This window comes from Microcebus murinus, chromosome 1 (assembly GCF_040939455.1).
Source record: "Microcebus murinus isolate Inina chromosome 1, M.murinus_Inina_mat1.0, whole genome shotgun sequence".
NCBI classification, from domain to species: Eukaryota; Metazoa; Chordata; class Mammalia; order Primates; family Cheirogaleidae; genus Microcebus; species Microcebus murinus.
In genome coordinates, this window is record NC_134104.1 from 145287385 (window position 1) to 145306551 (window position 19167).

Consider the following 19167-nt stretch of genomic DNA (forward strand, 5'->3'; position numbering starts at 1 on the left):
TTTAGTGTTTGCATGGTATATCTTTCCTTAAATCATTTAAATTTTAAACTATTAATATTTGAACTCTAAACACTGCCTGTACACATTCTGATAAGAAATAATATGAGAACTAATAAGTGAATTTCATAAGGTTGCAAGATAACCAGATCAAACAAAAATAAATGTAATTATTGATATGGTTTGTTTAAATCTAACATCTTGCTATTTGTTTTCTATTTGTTCCAACTGTTCATTGTTATTTTTTCCTCTTTTTCTGCCTCCTTTTGAGTTATTTGAGTATTTTTTATTAGCCTACATATCTCTACTATTGGTTTATTGGTTATATCTCTGTGGTGGATACTGTTAAATGTTGCTCAGATTTCTCTTTAATCAAGAAGTACTTCAAAAAGTAATTATTGTTCCCTCTGCTGAGATTCATGTTGACAAGATAGCTTTGTGCTTACAGATCCTTCCAGGATTGCCTTGGTGGTAGACAGCCACCTTGCTCAAGGTCATTCGCGTATATCCTGTGCTAGATGCAGGAATATTAAGGTCTAACCATTTCTGTTCAACTCAGCTCAATTCTGAAGAGTCATTCTAGCTCTGTAGCTTCATGTGGAATTTTCCAAGGCTATTATTGGGCTAACATCACAACCTGACTTTTCACCCTGCCTACTCCTGTTTGGTGTCCTCTTCCTGCCACAGGTGTTTGTCCCAAGAGTACTCCTTAATAAGCACCCTGCACAGTAAACTTCATCTCTGCTCATAACAACTCAACTTGCATCAACATCTTTGTTTTTAGTCTTTAGTGGTTGCTCTAGGTGTTGCCAATATGAATATTTTAACCTATTACGATTGTGTTAGTTTGCTCGGGCTGCAATAACAAAATACCACGGGTTGGGTGGCCTAAACAACAGACATTTATTTCTTCTCATTTCTGGAGGCTAGAAGTCCAAGATCAAAGTATTGGCAGGTTTGGTTTCTCCTGAGTCCTCTCTCCTTGGCTTCCAGATAGCCACTTTCTTGCCATGTCCTCACATGGCCTTTTCTCTGTTCATGTGTGTTCTGGTGTCTCTCCTCTTCTTATAAGGACACCCAGTCGTATTGGATTGGAGCCCCATGCTTCTGACCTCATTTAATCTTACTTACCTCCTTACAGGCCCTGTCTCAAAATACAGCCACATATGAATTTTGGGGGGACACAATGCAGTCCATAATAACAGTATACTTTTAAATAATGTGCCACTCTGCTTACAAATATTGTAAAAAAAACTTCCAGCCAAGTATTTTCCCCTTCCTGTCCTTGGTGCTGCTGTTGTTACTGTATAGTTGGCATACTTTGAAAACTCTATAATATATTGTTAATATTCTCAATTTAAACAATGATCTTTTAAAGAAATTAAAAAATAAGAAAACAATTAATTTTATGATTAACCACATATTTACCTTTCTGGTACTCCCTATCCCTTTGCATACATTCAAGTTCCCATGTGGTATCATTTCCTTTCTGCATGAAGAACTTCTTTTAACATTTTTTGTAGTGCAGTTCTGTTGGCAGTGAATTCTTTTGACTTTTGTTTGTCTGAAAAAAGTATTTATTTTGTTATGTTTCTCTTCTCTCTCTCTCTCTCTCTCTTTTCTTTCCTTTTCTTTTTTTTTTTTTTTTTTTTTTTTTTTTTTTTGAGACAGAGTCTCACTTTGTTGTCCAGGCTAGAGTGAGTGCCGTGGCGTCAGCCTAGCTCACAGCAACCTCAAACTCCTGGGCTCGAGTGATCCTTCTGCCTCAGCCTCCCGAGTAGCTGGGACTACAGGCATGTGCCACTATGCCCGGCTAATTTTTTATATATATATATCAGTTGGCCAATTAATTTCTTTCTGTTTATAGTAGAGACGGGGTCTCGCTCTTGCTCAGGCTGGTTTTGAACTCCTGACCTTGAGCAATCCGCGCGCCTCGGCCTCCCAAGAGCTAGGATTACAGGCGTGAGCCACAGCGCCCGGCCCTTTTCTTTTTTTATATAGGGTCTCTATTATTGCCCAGGCTGGAGTGCAGTGACATCATCATAGCTCACTGCAACCTCAAACTCCTGGGGTCGAGTGATCCTCCTGCCTCAGCCTCCCGAGTAGCTGGGATTGCAGGTGCTGGCTGCCATACCTAGCTAATTTTTCTATTTTTTGTACAGATATAATCTGGCTATGTTGCTCAGGCTGGTCTTGAACTCCTTGCCTCAAGCAATCCTTCCAACTTGGCCTCCCAAAGTGCTGGGATTATAGGTATAAGCCACCATGCCCAGCCTGCCTTTATTTTTGAAAGGTATTTTCTCTGAGTAGAGAATTCCAGTTGACAGTTTTGTTTTTTTCTTTTAGTACTTAAAGATACTGTTCAATTTTGTTCTGATTTGCATACTTTATAATGAGTTTTTGTCCTCTATTGTGCTTACCTTTTTTTCCCCCTACATATGTCTTTTTCCTCTGTCTGCTTTTGTGATTTTCTTTTTATCACTGATTTTCAGCAATTGGTTATAATGTATGTTTAAACCCATGGTGTTTATTGATCTTTTGGGATCTGTGGGATTATAGTTTTCATCAAAGTTGGAAAAATTTTGGCTATTATTTCCACAAATATTTTTTCTTTGTCCCTTAGGACTTCAGTTAGACATATATTAGACAATTTTATATTTTCTCACAGGTCACGGAGTCTCTGTTCATTTTTTTCCAGTCTTTCTTTCTCCCCATATTTCATTTTGGTTTCTTCCTATTGCTATGTCTTCAATTTCATAGATCTTATTTTTCTGTAGTGTCTAATCTTCTGTGAGTTCTATACAATTGATCTTTTTAAAAAAGGATACTGTATTTCTTTTATCTACAGAAAGTCCATTGGTTCTTTTATATGTATATGTCTTATTCTCTCTTCATTATGTTTCTATTTTCCTTTGAGCATATCTCATGCCTGTAACCCTAGCACTCTGAAAAGCCCAAGGCGGGAGGATTGCTTGACCTCAGGAGTTCGAGAACAGCCTGAGCAAGAGTAAGACTCCATCTCTTAAAAAAAAAAAAAAAAAGAATATTTTAAACATTTGAGCATATGTATAATAGCTTTTTAAAAATCCTTGACTAATTACTCCATCATCTGTCATTTCTGTGTCTGTTTCTATTGACTGATTTTTCTGTTGCTTTTGGGTCACATTTTCCTGCTTCTTCCTATGTCTAGTGATTTTTTTAATAGATGTTGCGCACTATAAAGTTTTTATTACTAAGTGCCAGATTTGTTGAAGTCCTTTAAAAAGTGTTGGTCCTTTGTCTGGTGGGCAGTTAACTTATAAATCAGCTTGATCATTTCAAGGCTTGTTTTTTTTTTTTTTTTTTTTTTGAGACAGAGTCTCACTTTGTTGCCCAGGCTAGAGTGAGTGCCGTGGCATCAGCCTAGCTCACAGCAACCTCAAACTCCTGGGCTCAAGCAATCCTACTGCCTCAGCCTCCCGAGTAGCTGGGACTACAGGCATGTGCCACCATGCCTGGCTAATTTTTTCTATATGTATTAGTTGGCCAATTAATTTCTTTTGTATTTATAGTAGAGACGGGGTCTCGCTCTTGCTCAGGCTGGTTTCGAACTCCTGACCTTGAGCAATCCACCCGCCTCGGCCTCCCAGAGAGCTAGGATTACAGGCGTGAGCCACCGCGCCCGGCCTCAAGGCTTGTTTTTTTGTTTTTGTTTCTTAGCTTAGTATTGTGGTTTACAATAGCCTTTATCCTAGAGCTAGTTTGGCTTTACTACTATGAAGTGACTCTCTGGGTCTCCACTGAATGTCCTTTAGGTTCAGTGAGGATTCTCCACCTTGGCTTGTTAGAACTAAAAGTTTCCCCATCCTGTGTGCGTTTGTGAAGCTATTTGACTTATAGTTCTCTGTCTTTACCTTGCCTCTTAGAATTTCATTTTATGTATGTGAAGCTTAGAATTTGGCAAAAGAACTAAGGTGATTCCTGTGCAAATGTCTAGCTTTCTCTGTGCAGCTCCTTCTTTCCTGGTACTCTGCCCCTAAAGTTTGCTGCAGCCTTTTTGATCTCCAATCTCTCTTTCTCCTCAACTCTACAAGGTTGCCAGGCTCTGCGTGGGATCCCCCCACTGTATAGTGGACTAGAATTTGTCTCTAGGCAGAAAGCAGGGGACAATCATAAGGTTGCCTTCATTTTTTTCTTTTGTCTCTGGGGTTATAGCATTGTCCAATGTCCACAATTAGTTGCCTCCTATATTTTGTTCAGTTTTCTTGTTGCTATGGCAGAAGGGCAAACACCATCCCATTTTTTGTGTGATGGCTGGAAGTAAAAGTCTTATCTAGCTCAATTTTGATTCCACTTCCAACAGTATCTCCTCAATGTCAGATTCTGACCTAAAAGGTAGGCTCCCAGCTGGGTCAGTTTTAAGAGTGCTTTCTGTCCTTACCAGAATCTTCTTGCATTCCCTTGCTATTGGACTGGGGAAAACCCTTCCCAGTGTCACCTGCTATTCTCAGCTTACTGAGCCATGCTTTCCAGTGAATACCTCTTAGCCGTTTGGGGATTCTGTTGTTCTCAGGCATCTCCCCTGCTTGCACAGGTGCTGGCCTGGGCAGCTTTCATTGTTGTTGGTAGTTTGCAATTTGTCTCCATTTGCTTGTATTTTGGTGCTTCGAGAGAAACCTTGTCACCCAGTTTATTTGCGAATGTACATGGATTTTCTGTTTTTTCCACATAGTTGCTGTGTATTTTGGTGTGAAGATTTTGAAATATTCAAAAACTAAGCAGCCAACAAACAAACCTCCACCTTCCCAGAACCTGGTAGAAGTTTTAAGAGCCAGCGAGTAATTTACCATGCTTTCTTTCCCCATCTCTGCAATAGTAGAAACATGTATCAAAATGTAGCCTTTCTTAGCCTGTGTCCTTGAGTTATTACAATGAATGAGTAGAGCTCATTTTTTGATGCACAGTGGACATGTAGTGTGAGTAAGAAATAAATTTTGTTATTTTAAGCCATTAAGGCTTTGGGATTTTTCCACTAGTTGGTCTCTCTTGAGAGTTAGAAAGTGTTACCTTTCTACCCAAGGCGATTCATTTAATTGACCTTAAGGTAGCCACCATTAAGTTAAGAGAGGGGGTGGGGAGAAGAAGTATGGAGTCAAGGAAGAAAAGAAATAAGGCAAAGAAATAAAGCAGTTTGAGAACCATGTCTAGGAAATAACAAATAGATAGCTTATTAAGTTTTGGGGGAATTGTATTACCAAAGAAAACATGCACCTCTCCACCACTCTATTATGCAATATAAATGGTACCCCCTGAAGTTGGGTAGTGTGATACTGCTATACCTAAATCACCCATTACAGCCTATGTCTAACCAGGACCACTCCGGAACTGAAAGAGGCTGGGACCACTTCTATTTTCTGAAATGAAGAAGTCCCTACATAAAATTACAGAAGTTGTAGTTACTTGAAGAGTTCACCTTGCTAAATTAATGCATTTAACCCCATAATAGAATGAATTATGATTGTATCCCTACCAAGTCTTATTATAATGCTATAGTTTTCCATCTTCTTCCATTAGCTTTATACTGAAGGCTGTCATGCTTAATTGTTTCTTTTCAATTCCTTGTTTTCTGACCCTGATTGTCAAGGAGGGAGAGAAGACCTGGGGAAAGAGTGGTCCTAACGCACAGAATGCCTTGTAGATCTCACTGCTGTAAGTTCTACAGTGGACATTTAAGTTTTGGGGTTCTTGTTTTGTTTTGCTATGCCTTTCAGCTTCCAGTCACCCGTGTCTGATATCAAATGTGGTATCAGCACTCTTGTAGTTCAAAAGAACAGAAAAATCAAATCAAACTTGTTTTTCAGATAGCTACAGTTACCTTCCTCAACCAGCTTAGTATTTGCTTGATGGGCTTATGAACGAAATGGTGGTAACAATGCAGGCTAATCCCATGAGCTCAACCACATGGATTTCAGCTTCCTAAGAGAATCAGGGGAAGGATATTCCAGCAGTGGGAATGGAGAATGTGGGGGCACTAGTTAGGCAGAACTAACCTTATCGTGTCTGAGGAACAGAAAGCAGGCCGGTGTGTCTGTCTGATAGTGGTGAGATGGGAGAGGTAAGGGGACTAATCACGTAGAGCTTTGTTAGCCAGTGTAACGAGAAGCCACGGGAGGGTTTCAAGTAAGGGAATAATGTGATATGAGTTCCGTTTTCAAAAGATTCCCTTTAGTTGCTCTATGGAAGATGTTTTCTAGCTAAATAAGAATGAAAGCAGGTGGCCAGTTAAGATCCCTTCCTGTTCACTGCTATTGCAGCAGCCCACATGTAAGACGTTAGGTGGTGGCATTGTATATGGAAAAAAGGCGCTGGGTGGTGGATATGTTTTTGAGGCCAATTTGCTGATGGCGTAAATACGGGAGGAATCAAGAATGACTCATACAGTTTTGGGTTGAGCAACTGAGTTGTTGTTTATGCCATTCATTCAGATAGGGACAACTGCAGAGGAGTAAGTTTATGGGGAAGATGAGGAATTCTGCTTTGGCTAGGTCAAGTTCAAGATGCCTGAAAGGCTGCCAAATAGAGTTGTCAAATAGGCAGTTGGATATACAATTTTGGAGTTCCTAGAGAGAGCAGGGTGGAAGACACAGACATTTGAGCAACTTGGACTACCTGATCCCTTATTGTAATACTCAACCTGGTGTGGCGTAGAAGAGAGGAACCAGCTAATCTAACTTTTGGCACATGGATTATAGTTGATACCTTCCAGTTCATACTGGAATGGAGTCAAAGATTTATCCTTCCTAGAAAAGACACTTATGCTGGATATGAACTTGCCTTCTCTACCATTGTGGGTATCATTGTAGCCTGCTGTAGGATTACCAAATACCTTATACACAGCCAGGGTATCCCATACAACACTTCTTGCTTGGCACACAGTAGCATTAAATTCTTTGTTAAAGGGCCTAGATTATGGATCACCTACAGGTTTGTGGCAAGGAGGAGCATTCATTGTTCACGTAGGATTTTCCAGAACTGGAAAGGACCCTTCCTTAGAGACCCAGAAATCTTTCCTGGTAAAGTAACTCCAAAGTGTGGGCCCTGAGGTGTTCCTGGTGCTTTGGAGACTGGGGGGTGGTTGACCCTCATTTCAATATCAATGAGGGCAATACATGTTCTACACAATGGACTTTTGCATACATTTGCGTTTGAATAGGTTACTGCCATTAAAAAGATGCAAAACTCAGGGAGTCTAACCTCTTCGCTTTCCCTATGGGGAAACAGGCTCAGAAAGGTAAAGTGACCGGGACTTCTGCGTGCCACTTCCCTCTCAGCTGCTTTTGCCCTGCTCCTGGCCTGTTCCAAGCAAGGCTGTGGCAAGTCATGAGAAGCCAGAGGACAATTAATGTATCTGAGGGTCTTGGAGACTCATCCTTAAGCCACGGTGGGCTTTTTCTCTTTAGCTGGGAGCCCCATCACGACCCTCCCAAGCTCTGGTTGTGTGACAGGGAGGGTGGACTCGGAGATACAGAACCATCCCCCACCCCCCACTCCCACCACCAAGGAGGGATTTGGGAGTGAGAACAGCAGAGCCATTTGCTAAACAAGATCTTCAACTGCGGGGGACTGGAGGCAATTGACAACCGTTCTGAAAGTGCAGAACGAAAAGCGGGGTGCTGAGAACCATTTCGGGTAAGGGTGAGGAAGCAGGTTGCCAGAGGCCCTTTCCCACCTGTTGCTGCTCTGCTGGGCGGGGCTCTGCGCCCTCCCTTACTTAGATGGATTTAAAAAAATCACTCTACAGGATCTCCAGCTGTGCTTTTGTGCGTCTGGCCAGGGGTTGCAGACGTGGGGGACAACTTGTCCATTTAAAGAAGTCAGGCTTTTTCTGCCAGTGAATTCGCCCATCAATAGAGATACGATTCTCCCACGCTACACTGTAACCCTCGTTGCACAGGTGGGGGATCTGAGGCTCGGAGTGGAATCCAGGCCATAGTTCCGGGGCTGTCCATTAACTCCGGGATCGTAGGTAGCAAGCATCGGGAGCGAGGGCCCGAGCGCGCGGAGCAGGAATTCCCAGCGTGCTGACCACAGGGTCCAGGTGAAGTGGTCAGGGACGCAATCCCGCCACCTCCGTTCGCAAGCCTCGCCTTGCCCTCCGGCCAGGTGGTGCACGCGCGTCCGCCCACGGGGGGCGGGGCCTCCGTGTTGTTGTTTCTCTGGAGCCCCGCCCCCGAGGGGGGCGCGGACCACGCGGCCGGAGGGCCCGCCTCCCCTCCCCCTCCCCGCCCAGCTCGCCCGCCTCTTTGTATCCAACATCCGGGTTTCCCCGCTGGCTCGGCTCCGTGGCCGCCGCTCAGGAGCCATTTTGGACTCGGTTCAGGTCCCCTCCCCCCACCCCTCCCCCGTTCATGGCCCCTCCGGACTCGGCCCCTGCGCCCGGGGCCCGGGCCCAGCCCCGCCGCGTTATGCCTGAGTCGGGCGCGCCCCGGCCCGTGCCCCGCCGACGCCCCCCGGCCCCCGCGTCGCCCCAGAGCCCGGGCCGCAACCTGCGCCGCCCGCAGCGGCCCTGAGCCCGGCCCCGCCGACCGGCCCTTGGAGCCCGAACGCTGCCCGGGGACGAAGGCGCGGGAAGCGCGCGGGGAACGAGACCGAAGGAAGGAGCGGGAAGGAGAGCACAGCCGCCGCCGGGCCCTGCGCGCCCCGGGAGCGCCGTGCGGCCCTGCCCGCGGGCTCCGGGTGTCCGCGGGGCGGCGCCGCGGAACATGACGGCGCCCTGGGCGGCCCTCGCCCTCCTCTGGGGATCGCTGTGCGCCGGTAAGGACGGGGCGCGGCGCGGGGCGCGGGGAGGGCGCGCGGGCCGGCCTCGGGCGCCGCGCGGTGTTTACCAACAAAGGGCGGGCCCGCGGCCTCGTCGCCGTGCCACCTGCACCCAGCTCGCACCTCCCGGGGCGGGAGTTGGGGGCGCACTGGGCGCCCGGCTTGCCGATCGTGGGGGGACGGTCTTGTGTGTGCGGTGGTCTGAAGGGTTCTGGGTCGTTAGGCGCCCCTGAGATGAAGGCCAGGAGCCGGAGCCTGAGGGTCGGGGTTCAGGCTACGCGGGCGCGTGGAACCCAGGGAGAGAGTAAGGAAAACCTGAGCGTGTGGAAGGCGGCCAAGCGGGTGGGCGCATCTAATCGGGGGTGGTAGGGATTGTCGGTGCAGCAGTGGCCGGTGGGGACAGGGCTGCGCGTCTCTCTGAGCCACTAACTAGAGCGAGGCGACGGGGGCGGCTTCACACTGCCCAGAGGAGTCCCTTGCACCCCATCCCACCAGTCTGCGTCGCGTCTCCCCCACGGCGGGCTGTTGGTGCTGGCTCCCACCTGCTCCCGCTTTCCCTGCGGTGGGCCCAGGATGCCGAGTGCCGTCGCCTAGCGGGACGGCTTTGTTTTGGGCACCTGGGAGGGAAGGTGGCGTAAAAAGCTAAACCAACAGGTCCGCGTTCGCTTGGCCTTGGGGAGGCAAGTGGCTGGGGTGGGTGACCCTCACTTAGCTCGCCGGCGGGCCGCGGTCGTATGGTAGGGGGTGTTTGGCTGGCGCGCGTGTTCTTGGGGGTATGTGGGTGCGGGTGGATGCACGCGGAGTTCCCCCGGGAGAGCGGTTTTCCCTCAAGGCCGAAGCACCGATTTTCCTCTCCGAGTAGTGCCAGGGTGCGCGCAGCCCAGGTGGGCGCGCTGGGACGGCTCCAGGCAGTCTTGGGAAACGTCGGGAGCCCGGCATTGACGCTCCTGCGAGAAGGTCGGGGCGACTGTTACCCGGTGGCCCGGCCGCCAGGTCCTGCGCGTCTTTGTTCCCAGCCCCCATTACACATGCAGCGCGGGTCCCCCGCCGCCCGCAGTGGCAGCAGCCCGGAGTCTGGGAAACCCGCGAGGGGCGGGGTTGGGTGTACAGGGGCGGGGCTCGGGTCCCCCGGCTGCTGCGGGGGTGGGGATCCGGGATCTCCATCCCATCCCCACCTTCATTTCTGCCCCCTCCTTGGCAAAGTAGCGAGGCTTAGTTTACGCCTAAAGCGAGTGAGTTTTCGAGTGGGGATGGGAGCGCATAGCCTGAGTGCTGGGACCAGAGAGAGGGCAAAGACCGCTTCACTTCACTGGTACCTCAGGACCCTGCAGGAGGTGGCGTCGCTGCTCTCCTGGAGCCGTTTCCTGTGCGTTGGAGGCGAAGTGGTGGTCCTGTTGAACTTTTTGTTCCTTTCTGCCCCCTTCCCTTTGAGATGCTTTTTCCACGCCCCAGGGAAGGCGTGGGCCTGCTAAAGGGAGGGCGGCCAGCAAGCTGCTTAACAGGCATGCAGCAGCCCACCTAGCTGCCTCCGGACCTGCTTGGGCCCTTCCAGTTTGTCTTACCTCCTTCATTAGGCAGGGCCAGGAGGCATCGGGCCCCTGAAAGGACTATTTCTTTCCTCTTTCCTCTGCTGCCCTCTTCTAGCCAGGGCAGTGCTGAGCAGTATATCCTGCTAGGGGGCAGCCAGAGTCAGACTCCAAGGATCTGCGTTCCTGCCCTGGGAGGAAGGTAGAGTAAGGGTGTTTCTTAGGGTTACACCAGTCAGTCCTCTGGTGGCCACTACTCTGCCCTGTGTGGAACTGTGGGAAGACAGCTGCCCCAGGTCCAGGTTGGGGCAGAGCTGGCCCTTCTCTTCCTTTGGCAGCAAGGATGCCCTTCTTTCAAGCTTCTAGCTTCCTGTTTAGAATTACCTCTACCTCCTGCAGCACACAGTGCTCTGATAGAAAGAAGATCTAGAATAGTGCTGTCCAACAGAAATGTTATGCGAACTATACATATCTTAAACTTGTCTGTCTTTTTTTTTTTTTTTTTTTTAGGAGATGAGGTTTCGCTATGTTGCCCAGGCTGGTCTCAAACTCCTGGGCTCAAGCGATCCTCCTGCCTCAGCCTCTTGGGTACCTGTGAGTAGCTGGTACTACAGGCATGCACCACTGTGCCTAGCTACATAACTTAAAATTTTCTAGTAGTCATGTTAATATAAGGAAAAAGAAACAGCTGTGTCTTAGTTCTGGCTGCCATAACAGAATACTGTAGACTGGGTGGCTTCAACAGAAATTTATCTTCTCGCAGTTCTGGAGGCTGTAAGTCTGACACTAAGGTGCTGGCTTGGGTTCTGGTGAGGGCCCGCTTCCTGGCTTGCAGACCTCCCCCTTTTCACCACCTCCTCCGTGACAGGGCTGGAGAAAGAGACAGGGAGAGGGAGAGGGGGAGACGCTTATCTTTCCTTCTCTTAAGACCAGTAATCTCATCCTTATGACCTAATGGCCCCATGATCTACTCCAACCCTAACTACCTCTCAGAGGTCTCCAAATACCTTTACATTGGAGGTTAGGGCTTGGACATATAAATTTGGGGTGGGGGGGGGACACAAACATTCTATAATGAAGCAGGATGATTATTTTGCATCTGATCTATACAAAATAATCATTTTAGCATGTAATCAATATTAAAACAATGAGACTTTTTTTTTCGTACTGTCTTCAAAATCCAGTGTGTATCTTAATTTATAGAACATCTCAACTCCAACTTTCTGTATTTCAAGTGTTCCATAGTCAACAGTTGGCTAGTGACTACCATATTGGACAGTGCAGACCTAGAAGGAAAGGCCAAGTTTATGCCGTAATAATGACATGGTGCTCGTCACAAGATCAGTAGTCAGTCAGTTCTTTAAGTCTTTTGTGGTCTGTGCCTGGCCCACTTCTTTGAGAAATAGGCCATCTGGCTCTCGAGTTCAGTGGACATCACAGACACTCTGTGTATCTCACAAGAGCTCCTGACACCTGTCTCTGTACTTGGGGTTCAGATCAGAGGGCCTACGGGGGCCGGGTGGAGCTATGTTCTGAGTGGACTGTCAGGAGCCACTGACTGGGAGGGGGACCAGACTCCTGTCTGTCCTGCGAGGAAGCGCAGCCCCTGACTACCCTCATAGGCTGGCCATTCTTTGACCCAAAGCATTCAGCTCTCAGGCAGGGGGCTGAATGCGTAGGCACTCAGGGGGTGGCTTCCTGGAAGAGACCAGGGCTGAAATCTGAACAATGGGCAGGATCACAAAAGGCAGCAGTAAGGGAGAGGACATGTCCAGTGGCCAGAACAGGGTAAGTGAGGCAGCAAGGTAGGAACAAGCCCAGTGAACCCCTCCCCACCAGGACAAGGTGCCCCTCAGGACTGGTACAGGGCATGTGTGCAGGGCAGCAAGGACTTCAAGGAGTCCAGTAAAAGGGCAACTGGTTCTAGTATCAGTGCAAAACAGTGTGTGCACGCAATGTACATGCACACATTGCGTGTACATTCCATTTCCTCAGAGAAGGGCCTGTGTGTGAATGAGTGAGCGAAGTGACCGTCATCCCTCAGGCCCAGTGTAGTGGTAGTTGCCAAAGACATGGGCTACAGAGCTGTGGGCTGTAGGTGCCCCTCTCTAGGGAAGGGTGTCCTCTGCTACCTGTCCTTGTACCTGCTGGGCACTCCAGGATCTGCATTGACTGGCTGGCTGAACTGCCTTTTGGGAGGAGTGGGCACCCTCCCCAACTCTTAGAGGCCCCTCCAAGACAGATGATATGAGAAACTTGCCCATCTTTCCAGGCCCTACAGCTGGGCTAAAACGTAAGATCTGAGCCCCACAGCCTCCCACTGCTTGGGTGGACCTCTGTGTGTAGTGCTCTGCAGGTTTTCCTGGGTATCGGGACTCCCCAGAAGCACCTGACCTCCTCTGACACTTCATCTAAGGAGCTCCCTGTGCAGGGAGCCCAGTGAAGAGCCTGCATCCTACACAGTGGTCCTTTATTTATTTATTTATTTTTTTTGAGACAGAGTCTCACTTTGTTGTCCAGGCTAGAGTGAGTGCCGTGGCGTCAGCCTAGCTCACAGCAACCTCAAACTCCTGGGCTCGAGTGATCCTTCTGCCTCAGCCTCCCGAGTAGCTGGGACTACAGGCATGCGCCACTATGCCCGGCTAATTTTTTTTTATATATATATCAGTTGGCCAATTAATTTCTTTCTGTTTATAGTAGAGACGGGGTCTCGCTCTTGCTCAGGCTGGTTTTGAACTCCTGACCTTGAGCAATCCGCCCGCCTCGGCCTCCCAAGAGCTAGGATTACAGGCGTGAGCCACAGCGCCCGGCCCACAGTGGTCCTTTATGTCATAGGCTTCTCAGAATCTGATGAAAGCTGTGCTCTTCCCTCAGGAAAATAAATAAGTATAAATAAGTATATGTGTGCATGTACATTGTGTGCACATGCTGTTTTGCACTAATGCTAGAAACCTGTTGTCCCCTCACTGGACTCCTTGAAGTCTCTGCTGCCCTGCACATATCCCCTGTACCAGTCCTGAGGGGCACCTTGTCCTGGTGGGGAGGGGTTCACTGGGCTTGTTCCCACCTTGCTGCCTCACTTACCCTGTTCTGGCCACCGGACATGTCCTCTCCTTTACTGCTGCCTTCTGTGATCCTTCCTGCCCAGTGTTCAGATTTCAGCCCTGGTCTCTTCTAGGGAGCCACCCCCAGAATGCCTATGCATTCAGCCCCCTGCTTGGGAGCTCAGGGTGGTACAAGTGGGAACCAAGGAGCATCAGGTCAGGAGTTTAGATCCACTGGGAGATACTGACTTGTCATCATGCACTGGGATCTAGAGGGGTGGAGGGGGAGTCTGGATAATACTTTTGAGAGCAGCTCTGGTTAGATAGCCCTGAGGCAGGGTCCTGGCTGCATGAGTCTCGTTCTGGAACAGGGTTTCTCAACCTTGGCACTATTGACGTTTTGAGTCTGATGATACTTTGTTGTGTGTTGGGGTAGAATAGGAGGGGGAGCTGTCCTGTGCCTTGTAGGATGTTTAGCAGCACCTCTGACCTCTACCCACTAATTTCAGTAGCACCTCTCTAATCATGACAACCGAAAACGTTTCTAGACCTTGCTGAATGTGACAGAGATATGGAGCAAAATTGTCTCAGGTTGAGAGCCACTGATCTAGAATGTTCTCATGATTTTAAAGAGGCAGACAGTCACGGGAGGTGGGGGTGATGGCTTCTGAATGCACATCCATCCCACGCCCTTTTGGATTCAAAGTCTGAGGTTGGATTCTCTTCAAAGCCAGGGGATTCCTGCTTTACTAAACCTACTCAGCGTGTGAGAGTTTGGTTCGAAGTTAGTAGTTCTGGTATGTTGCCTGCCAGGGAGGAGAATCCTGGCGTCCTTGAGTTTTCCCAGAAGTGGTTCAGGTTTCAGGGAGGCGGTGGCTATGGGTGGCTGGGCAGCCTGCCTGTCCGAACCCGCCCACCCGCCACTGACTGTTGCCTTAAGGCTGGCACTCTCTCCCTCCTGCACGCGCAGAATGTCAGGAAGTGCCTGTTGTTGGGGACTCTCCGCCTGCCCAGCACCCCCTCTCCACTCACCTGCAAGCCTCAGGACCTGAGGCTGCCCTGCCTGCCAAGAGGAGTGCTGGGGTTGTAGCAAGACACAGGCATGCCCTTCCCCCCGAGCGGGCCTGCCGTGTGGCACTCCGAGGAGCCCCAGCGGCTGTGGGCCTGGAACCCCCAGGCCAGGGACACCAGGGCAGGTGGGCAGCCTCTCCACAAAGGTATGGGTGCAAGTCTCTCCCCTCTCTCGGGGTGTGGTGGTCAGATTGGAATCTGAGGGCAGGGCCAGGCTTCCTCCTGTGGACCTGGGGAGGTGTGGTGAGCAGCACTGCCCGAGACAGGTCAGCACTGGAGACCCTGACGCAGTAGTCCATGTCTACAGAGACCTGTCTGTCGGGCTTTGCAGGCTGGCAGCCCCCTGTGGCTACCCCCGTGTTTATTTTCTATTCCTCCTCTGGTCTACTCAGATCTTTGCTAGCTAGGGCTTTCTGGGAGACTCTTCTCTGATCTTGAACTTAGTGAGACAGCTTGCTGCACTGGGAACTAATTACAAACTGGGTTCTTAGGGTAGGAGGAAGCATATTTTTTTCAAGAGATGGAATCTCGCTATGTTCCCCAGGTTGGTCTTGAACTCCTGGCCTCAAGTGATCCTTGTGGCTGAGACTACAGGCACAAGTCACTATACCCACCTGGAGGAAGCATTCTTAAAAGCTTCAGTTTCCAAGTGCTCCCCATCACTGGTGTGTGAAATGCTTGCTGGGTTTGAGACTTCCTAGTTCCAGCTCTTGGAGTCTTTCCAAAGGATACTTTATTGCCTTCTCAGATTCTATCACCAATTCTTTGTTCCAAAACAGACACCCATCCCCTTGTTCCGGGCTTCCTTTTTGATCTCTCATTCTCCACCAGACTCATGGGTCCATCTCATCCCCAGAGGTACCTGTCCTTGCTGTCCTGGTGGTGCTGTTTCTGGATGCCTAGGTTGTTGGGTAGAGGAAACGCTGCTGCCTTCTTCTGAGTCTTTGTTTATTAAGTTCGTCAGTGATGTCTCTGTCTGAGACAATGGTAAGTACTGGAAATCAGTGGATAAATCAGGCTGGGATTGTTCAGGGCTCAGCTGTGCCTCCTTCTGGCCCAGGACCAATAATGGCTTCCTGCGTTTGGACAGCTCCATGCTGGTTATTCCAGGCTTGCTGTACACATACATGTGCTTTTTTCAGATCCTCTCTGGGACTGGCAGCTCCAGCTGGGTGTTTTCATTCAGAGACAGGTGATCGTTGGAAGTGGGTGTTGGAAAGGAAGCCTGCCTCACTGGGCAGATGTGTGGCCCTCCTGCCAGGGGAATGTTCTCTGGAGGGGCCTGGCCTGCTGGACAATGGGGCTTCTCCTCCCTGGCCGGTTTGTGGGCTGGAGCTGAGGTGTTTTGTGAGGCAAGCTCATGCTCTTTGCAAATGTTCCTCTGCTGACTATTTCAGTTCCACTCTGACAACCAAGGAGGCTAAAATTAGTTCTGGAGAAGGAAAAGGAAGGCTGGTTGGAAACCCAAGCCCTTGGCTGGAGGATGGAGGTTGCTTCCCCAGTTTGTGGCTGAGCATTTCCGAGGATGTGACCAGACCAGCTGTTGTCTGTCCATCTGAGGAGAGGGAGGGGTCCCTGTTTCCTCCAGATCTGAACCAATTAAAACAGGAGGCTGAATTGGAAACTGACTCTCTCCAGTATTGATGCCAAGATGTTTTTTCCTTCTGGCTTGTGCAGTGTGGTGCATGGTGTTTTCAGGTATGAGGATAGTGCCTTTTAATGAATGTCCAGTGTCACTGACAACCTTCCTCCTCCTTTATCCCCAACTTGATTATGATGTGTCCCTTGATTCAGGAAGCATGCATGAGTTCTCAGAGTCCTAGGTTGGCAGCCATGATTTAAGGTTCTCTTATTTTATGTGCTTTTTGGGAATTTCCTTCTCAACAAAGTTTGACATTGGGTTGGAGGGAAGCCCTGTGGCCCGGGGTTCATGAGAGGGCCAGCTTCTCTGTGCATGAAGGACATGGGGACTCAAGGCTCATCTGTTCTGGGGCTTAGAAACTAGAGGTCCAGAAGAGTTAGAGAGGTGAACTCAGGTTTCTCCTCCTACCTGGCTGGCCCTTCCTGTGAACCTTCTGCCTGGGGGTGGGTCTTGCAGGGCCATCAATGCAGTTCTGTCTTCCCTACCCTGAAAAGCTACACCTAAACCTCCCTTCACCCAAGGGTCTCCCTGGGGTGTAGTTGGGGGAGTCTAGATCATTTTGGCTCTAACTTTTTTTTCCCTTTTTAAATTTCGTTTTTAGTTATACAAATAATAACACATTTATTAAGTAATTGCAGAAATTTAGATGCTGCAGATAAAACCAGGATCTCCTTTACTACCTCTGACCCTTGAGTTCCCCTCCAAAGGAGAGCCTTTTAAGGTTGGTGTGTTTTCTCAAACACCTGGGCTCAATTTGATCCTCTTGCCTCAGCCTCCTGAGTAGCTGGGACTACAGGTGCATTCCACCACGCTGGGCTCATTTTTTTCTATTTTTAGTAGAGGCAGGGTCTCCCTTTTGCTCAGGCTCGTCTTGAACTCCTGACCTCAAGAGATCCTCCTGCCCCAGCCTCCCAGAGTGTTAGGATTACAGGCGTGAGCCCCTGCGCCAGGCCATGGTGTGTATTCTTCCAGACATTTTTACCTGTGCATCTATAGGAGTACTTAGAGAAATAGATTTTTTTTTTAACCTAAAATGGTATTTTGGCATTTAATTGAAGCATAAAATAAATACCGCGTAGCATACAAGTAATTATCCTAAATGTCAGCTCTGAATTTTCACAAACTGAATATACCTGTGTAATCAGCGTCCAGCTCAAGAAGCAGAAATTTACTAGCCCCTCCCCCACCAAGCCCTGTCTTACTCCCCTTTCGTCACTACCCCCACCCTCTAGTGTTAACGAGTGTCCTGATTTACAACAGCATAAATTAGTTTTTCCCGTTTTTCTATCTCGAATGGAATCATGCATGGAATCTTATGGAATGAACTGTTTTGTGTCCATCCTTTGCTCACTATGTTTCTGACTTTCACTTATGTCGTTGCATGCCATAGCTTTTTAAACTCAAAGATCTGTTTTGGCAAACTTTCTAATACATATGGATCTCCTTTGATCTTTTAAATAGCTGTGTAAAATTCCAAAGTTTAAATATAGGCTACATTTTATCTGGTTTCCTTTTATTGATGGATTTTGTGGTCGTATAGCATTTATGCAGATCGTTTTTCAAGGATGGATGACAAGAGTAATTTCTGGGTTGTAAGACATGTATGTTTTCAATTTTAATGGATACTGAAAGATGACTCTACTATCTTTTTAAATTTTAATTAATTTAAGTTTTATTTTATTTTACCCAGGTGATGGCAGTGGGGGCAGAAGCTGGGTGAGATGGCAGGTAGCTCTCTGCAGCAATCTATGAACAACTTTCTTATCCTCCATCCCAAACCCCTGCTGAAATGCTAGATTACTGAGGTTAGAAGTAGCCCCACTTCATGAAGGGTGTCTGGAGAGGGGGAGGGCTCACTTCCGCTGGTGCATTGTCTGAGAACTAGGGAGGCTGCTTTCTGTATCTGAGTCTCCAGGTTACTACGCTGACAAGGGAGGTAGCACTGGACTAGCCAGGATGCGCTGGTCTGGGTTTGAGATGGGCACGCGTGTGTGCGTCTGTGTGTGCTCACTCACCGTGCTCCATGCTGCCTCCACCCCACAGAGAGACTAAGACACTTACTGAAGAGCTCTGGAGCACGATCAGCGAGCCCAGTGCACGTGACAGATCTCTGATTTCACAGGTGGTGAGAACGGTAGTAGGGGTATGGGAGAAACTGCAGTAGAGTCATTTTAGAGTCTGATGAGAGGCTTCGCATGACAGAAGGAGCGCTGGTGAGTGTTCTGAGTGAGTGAGTGTGCGCCTTGTTCACTTGTACAACCCTCTGCCACGATTGGCAGATGACTTAGGGAACACAGTTTGGGAAGACTTGTTCTCCAAAGCCCTTGCTTCCCAGACTCTTTCTTCAGCTTGTTGCCTACTCATTTGTTACTATTGGACTGGGATTCCTTGTGTAAGCCCGCCTGTTTGGCCCTGCTAATGGATTGAGATTACGTTGGATATGTGGAAGTGTTTCTAGTACAAATGACGTCCCAGTCAGCTTTCCCACATTGTACAAGTGATGTGCACTGTTTGTGTTTTAGTCTGCTTAGGCTGCCGTAACAGAATATCATAAATCGAGTGGCTTAAACAACGGCAATGTATTTTCTCACAGTTCTGAAGGCTGGAAGTCCAGGATTAAGGTGCTGGCAGGGTTGTTTTGTGGTGGGGCCTCTCCTTGCCTTGCTGATGGCAGCCTTCTTGCTGTGTCCTCACATGGCCTTTTCACTGTGCCTGTGTATTCCAGGGGTCTCTTCCTCTTCCTATAAGGATACCAGTCTCCTATTGGATTAGGAGCCTGCCCTTATAACTTTGTTTAATCTTAATTACCTCCTTAAAGGCCCTGTCTCTAAATATAGTCACATTGGAGTTTAGGGTTTCAGCCTATGAATGGAGGGTCTCAATTCAGTCTATAACAGTCTGAAATAGTGAAGTAGGTAGAAAGTGCATTCTGTTTTTCTTTTGAGTTACATTTTGAAATGGAAGTTCCTTTTTTTCAGGGCTTTGCCCTGGTGTCTCTGATCTTAGCACTTTCCATGGGCAATCTTATCTACACTGGTGGGCTCAGTTTCTGTGTATGTGTAGATGTGCCCTTGCCTTTGGGCAAATTATG

General features: G+C 48.5%; 1 protein-coding gene across 1 annotated transcript in view; it reads left to right on the forward strand.

Moving 5' to 3' along the window:
- Nucleotides 1-8375: 8375 nt before the first annotated feature.
- The window catches only part of ACVR2B (activin A receptor type 2B), a 37205-nt gene continuing 26413 nt past the window's right edge, over nt 8376-19167 (forward strand). The window contains exon 1 of the mRNA XM_012756405.2: nt 8376-8790. Coding sequence (XP_012611859.1) covers nt 8739-8790 — 52 coding nt within the window. The 5' untranslated portion in view covers nt 8376-8738. The remainder of the gene's footprint in view (nt 8791-19167) is intronic.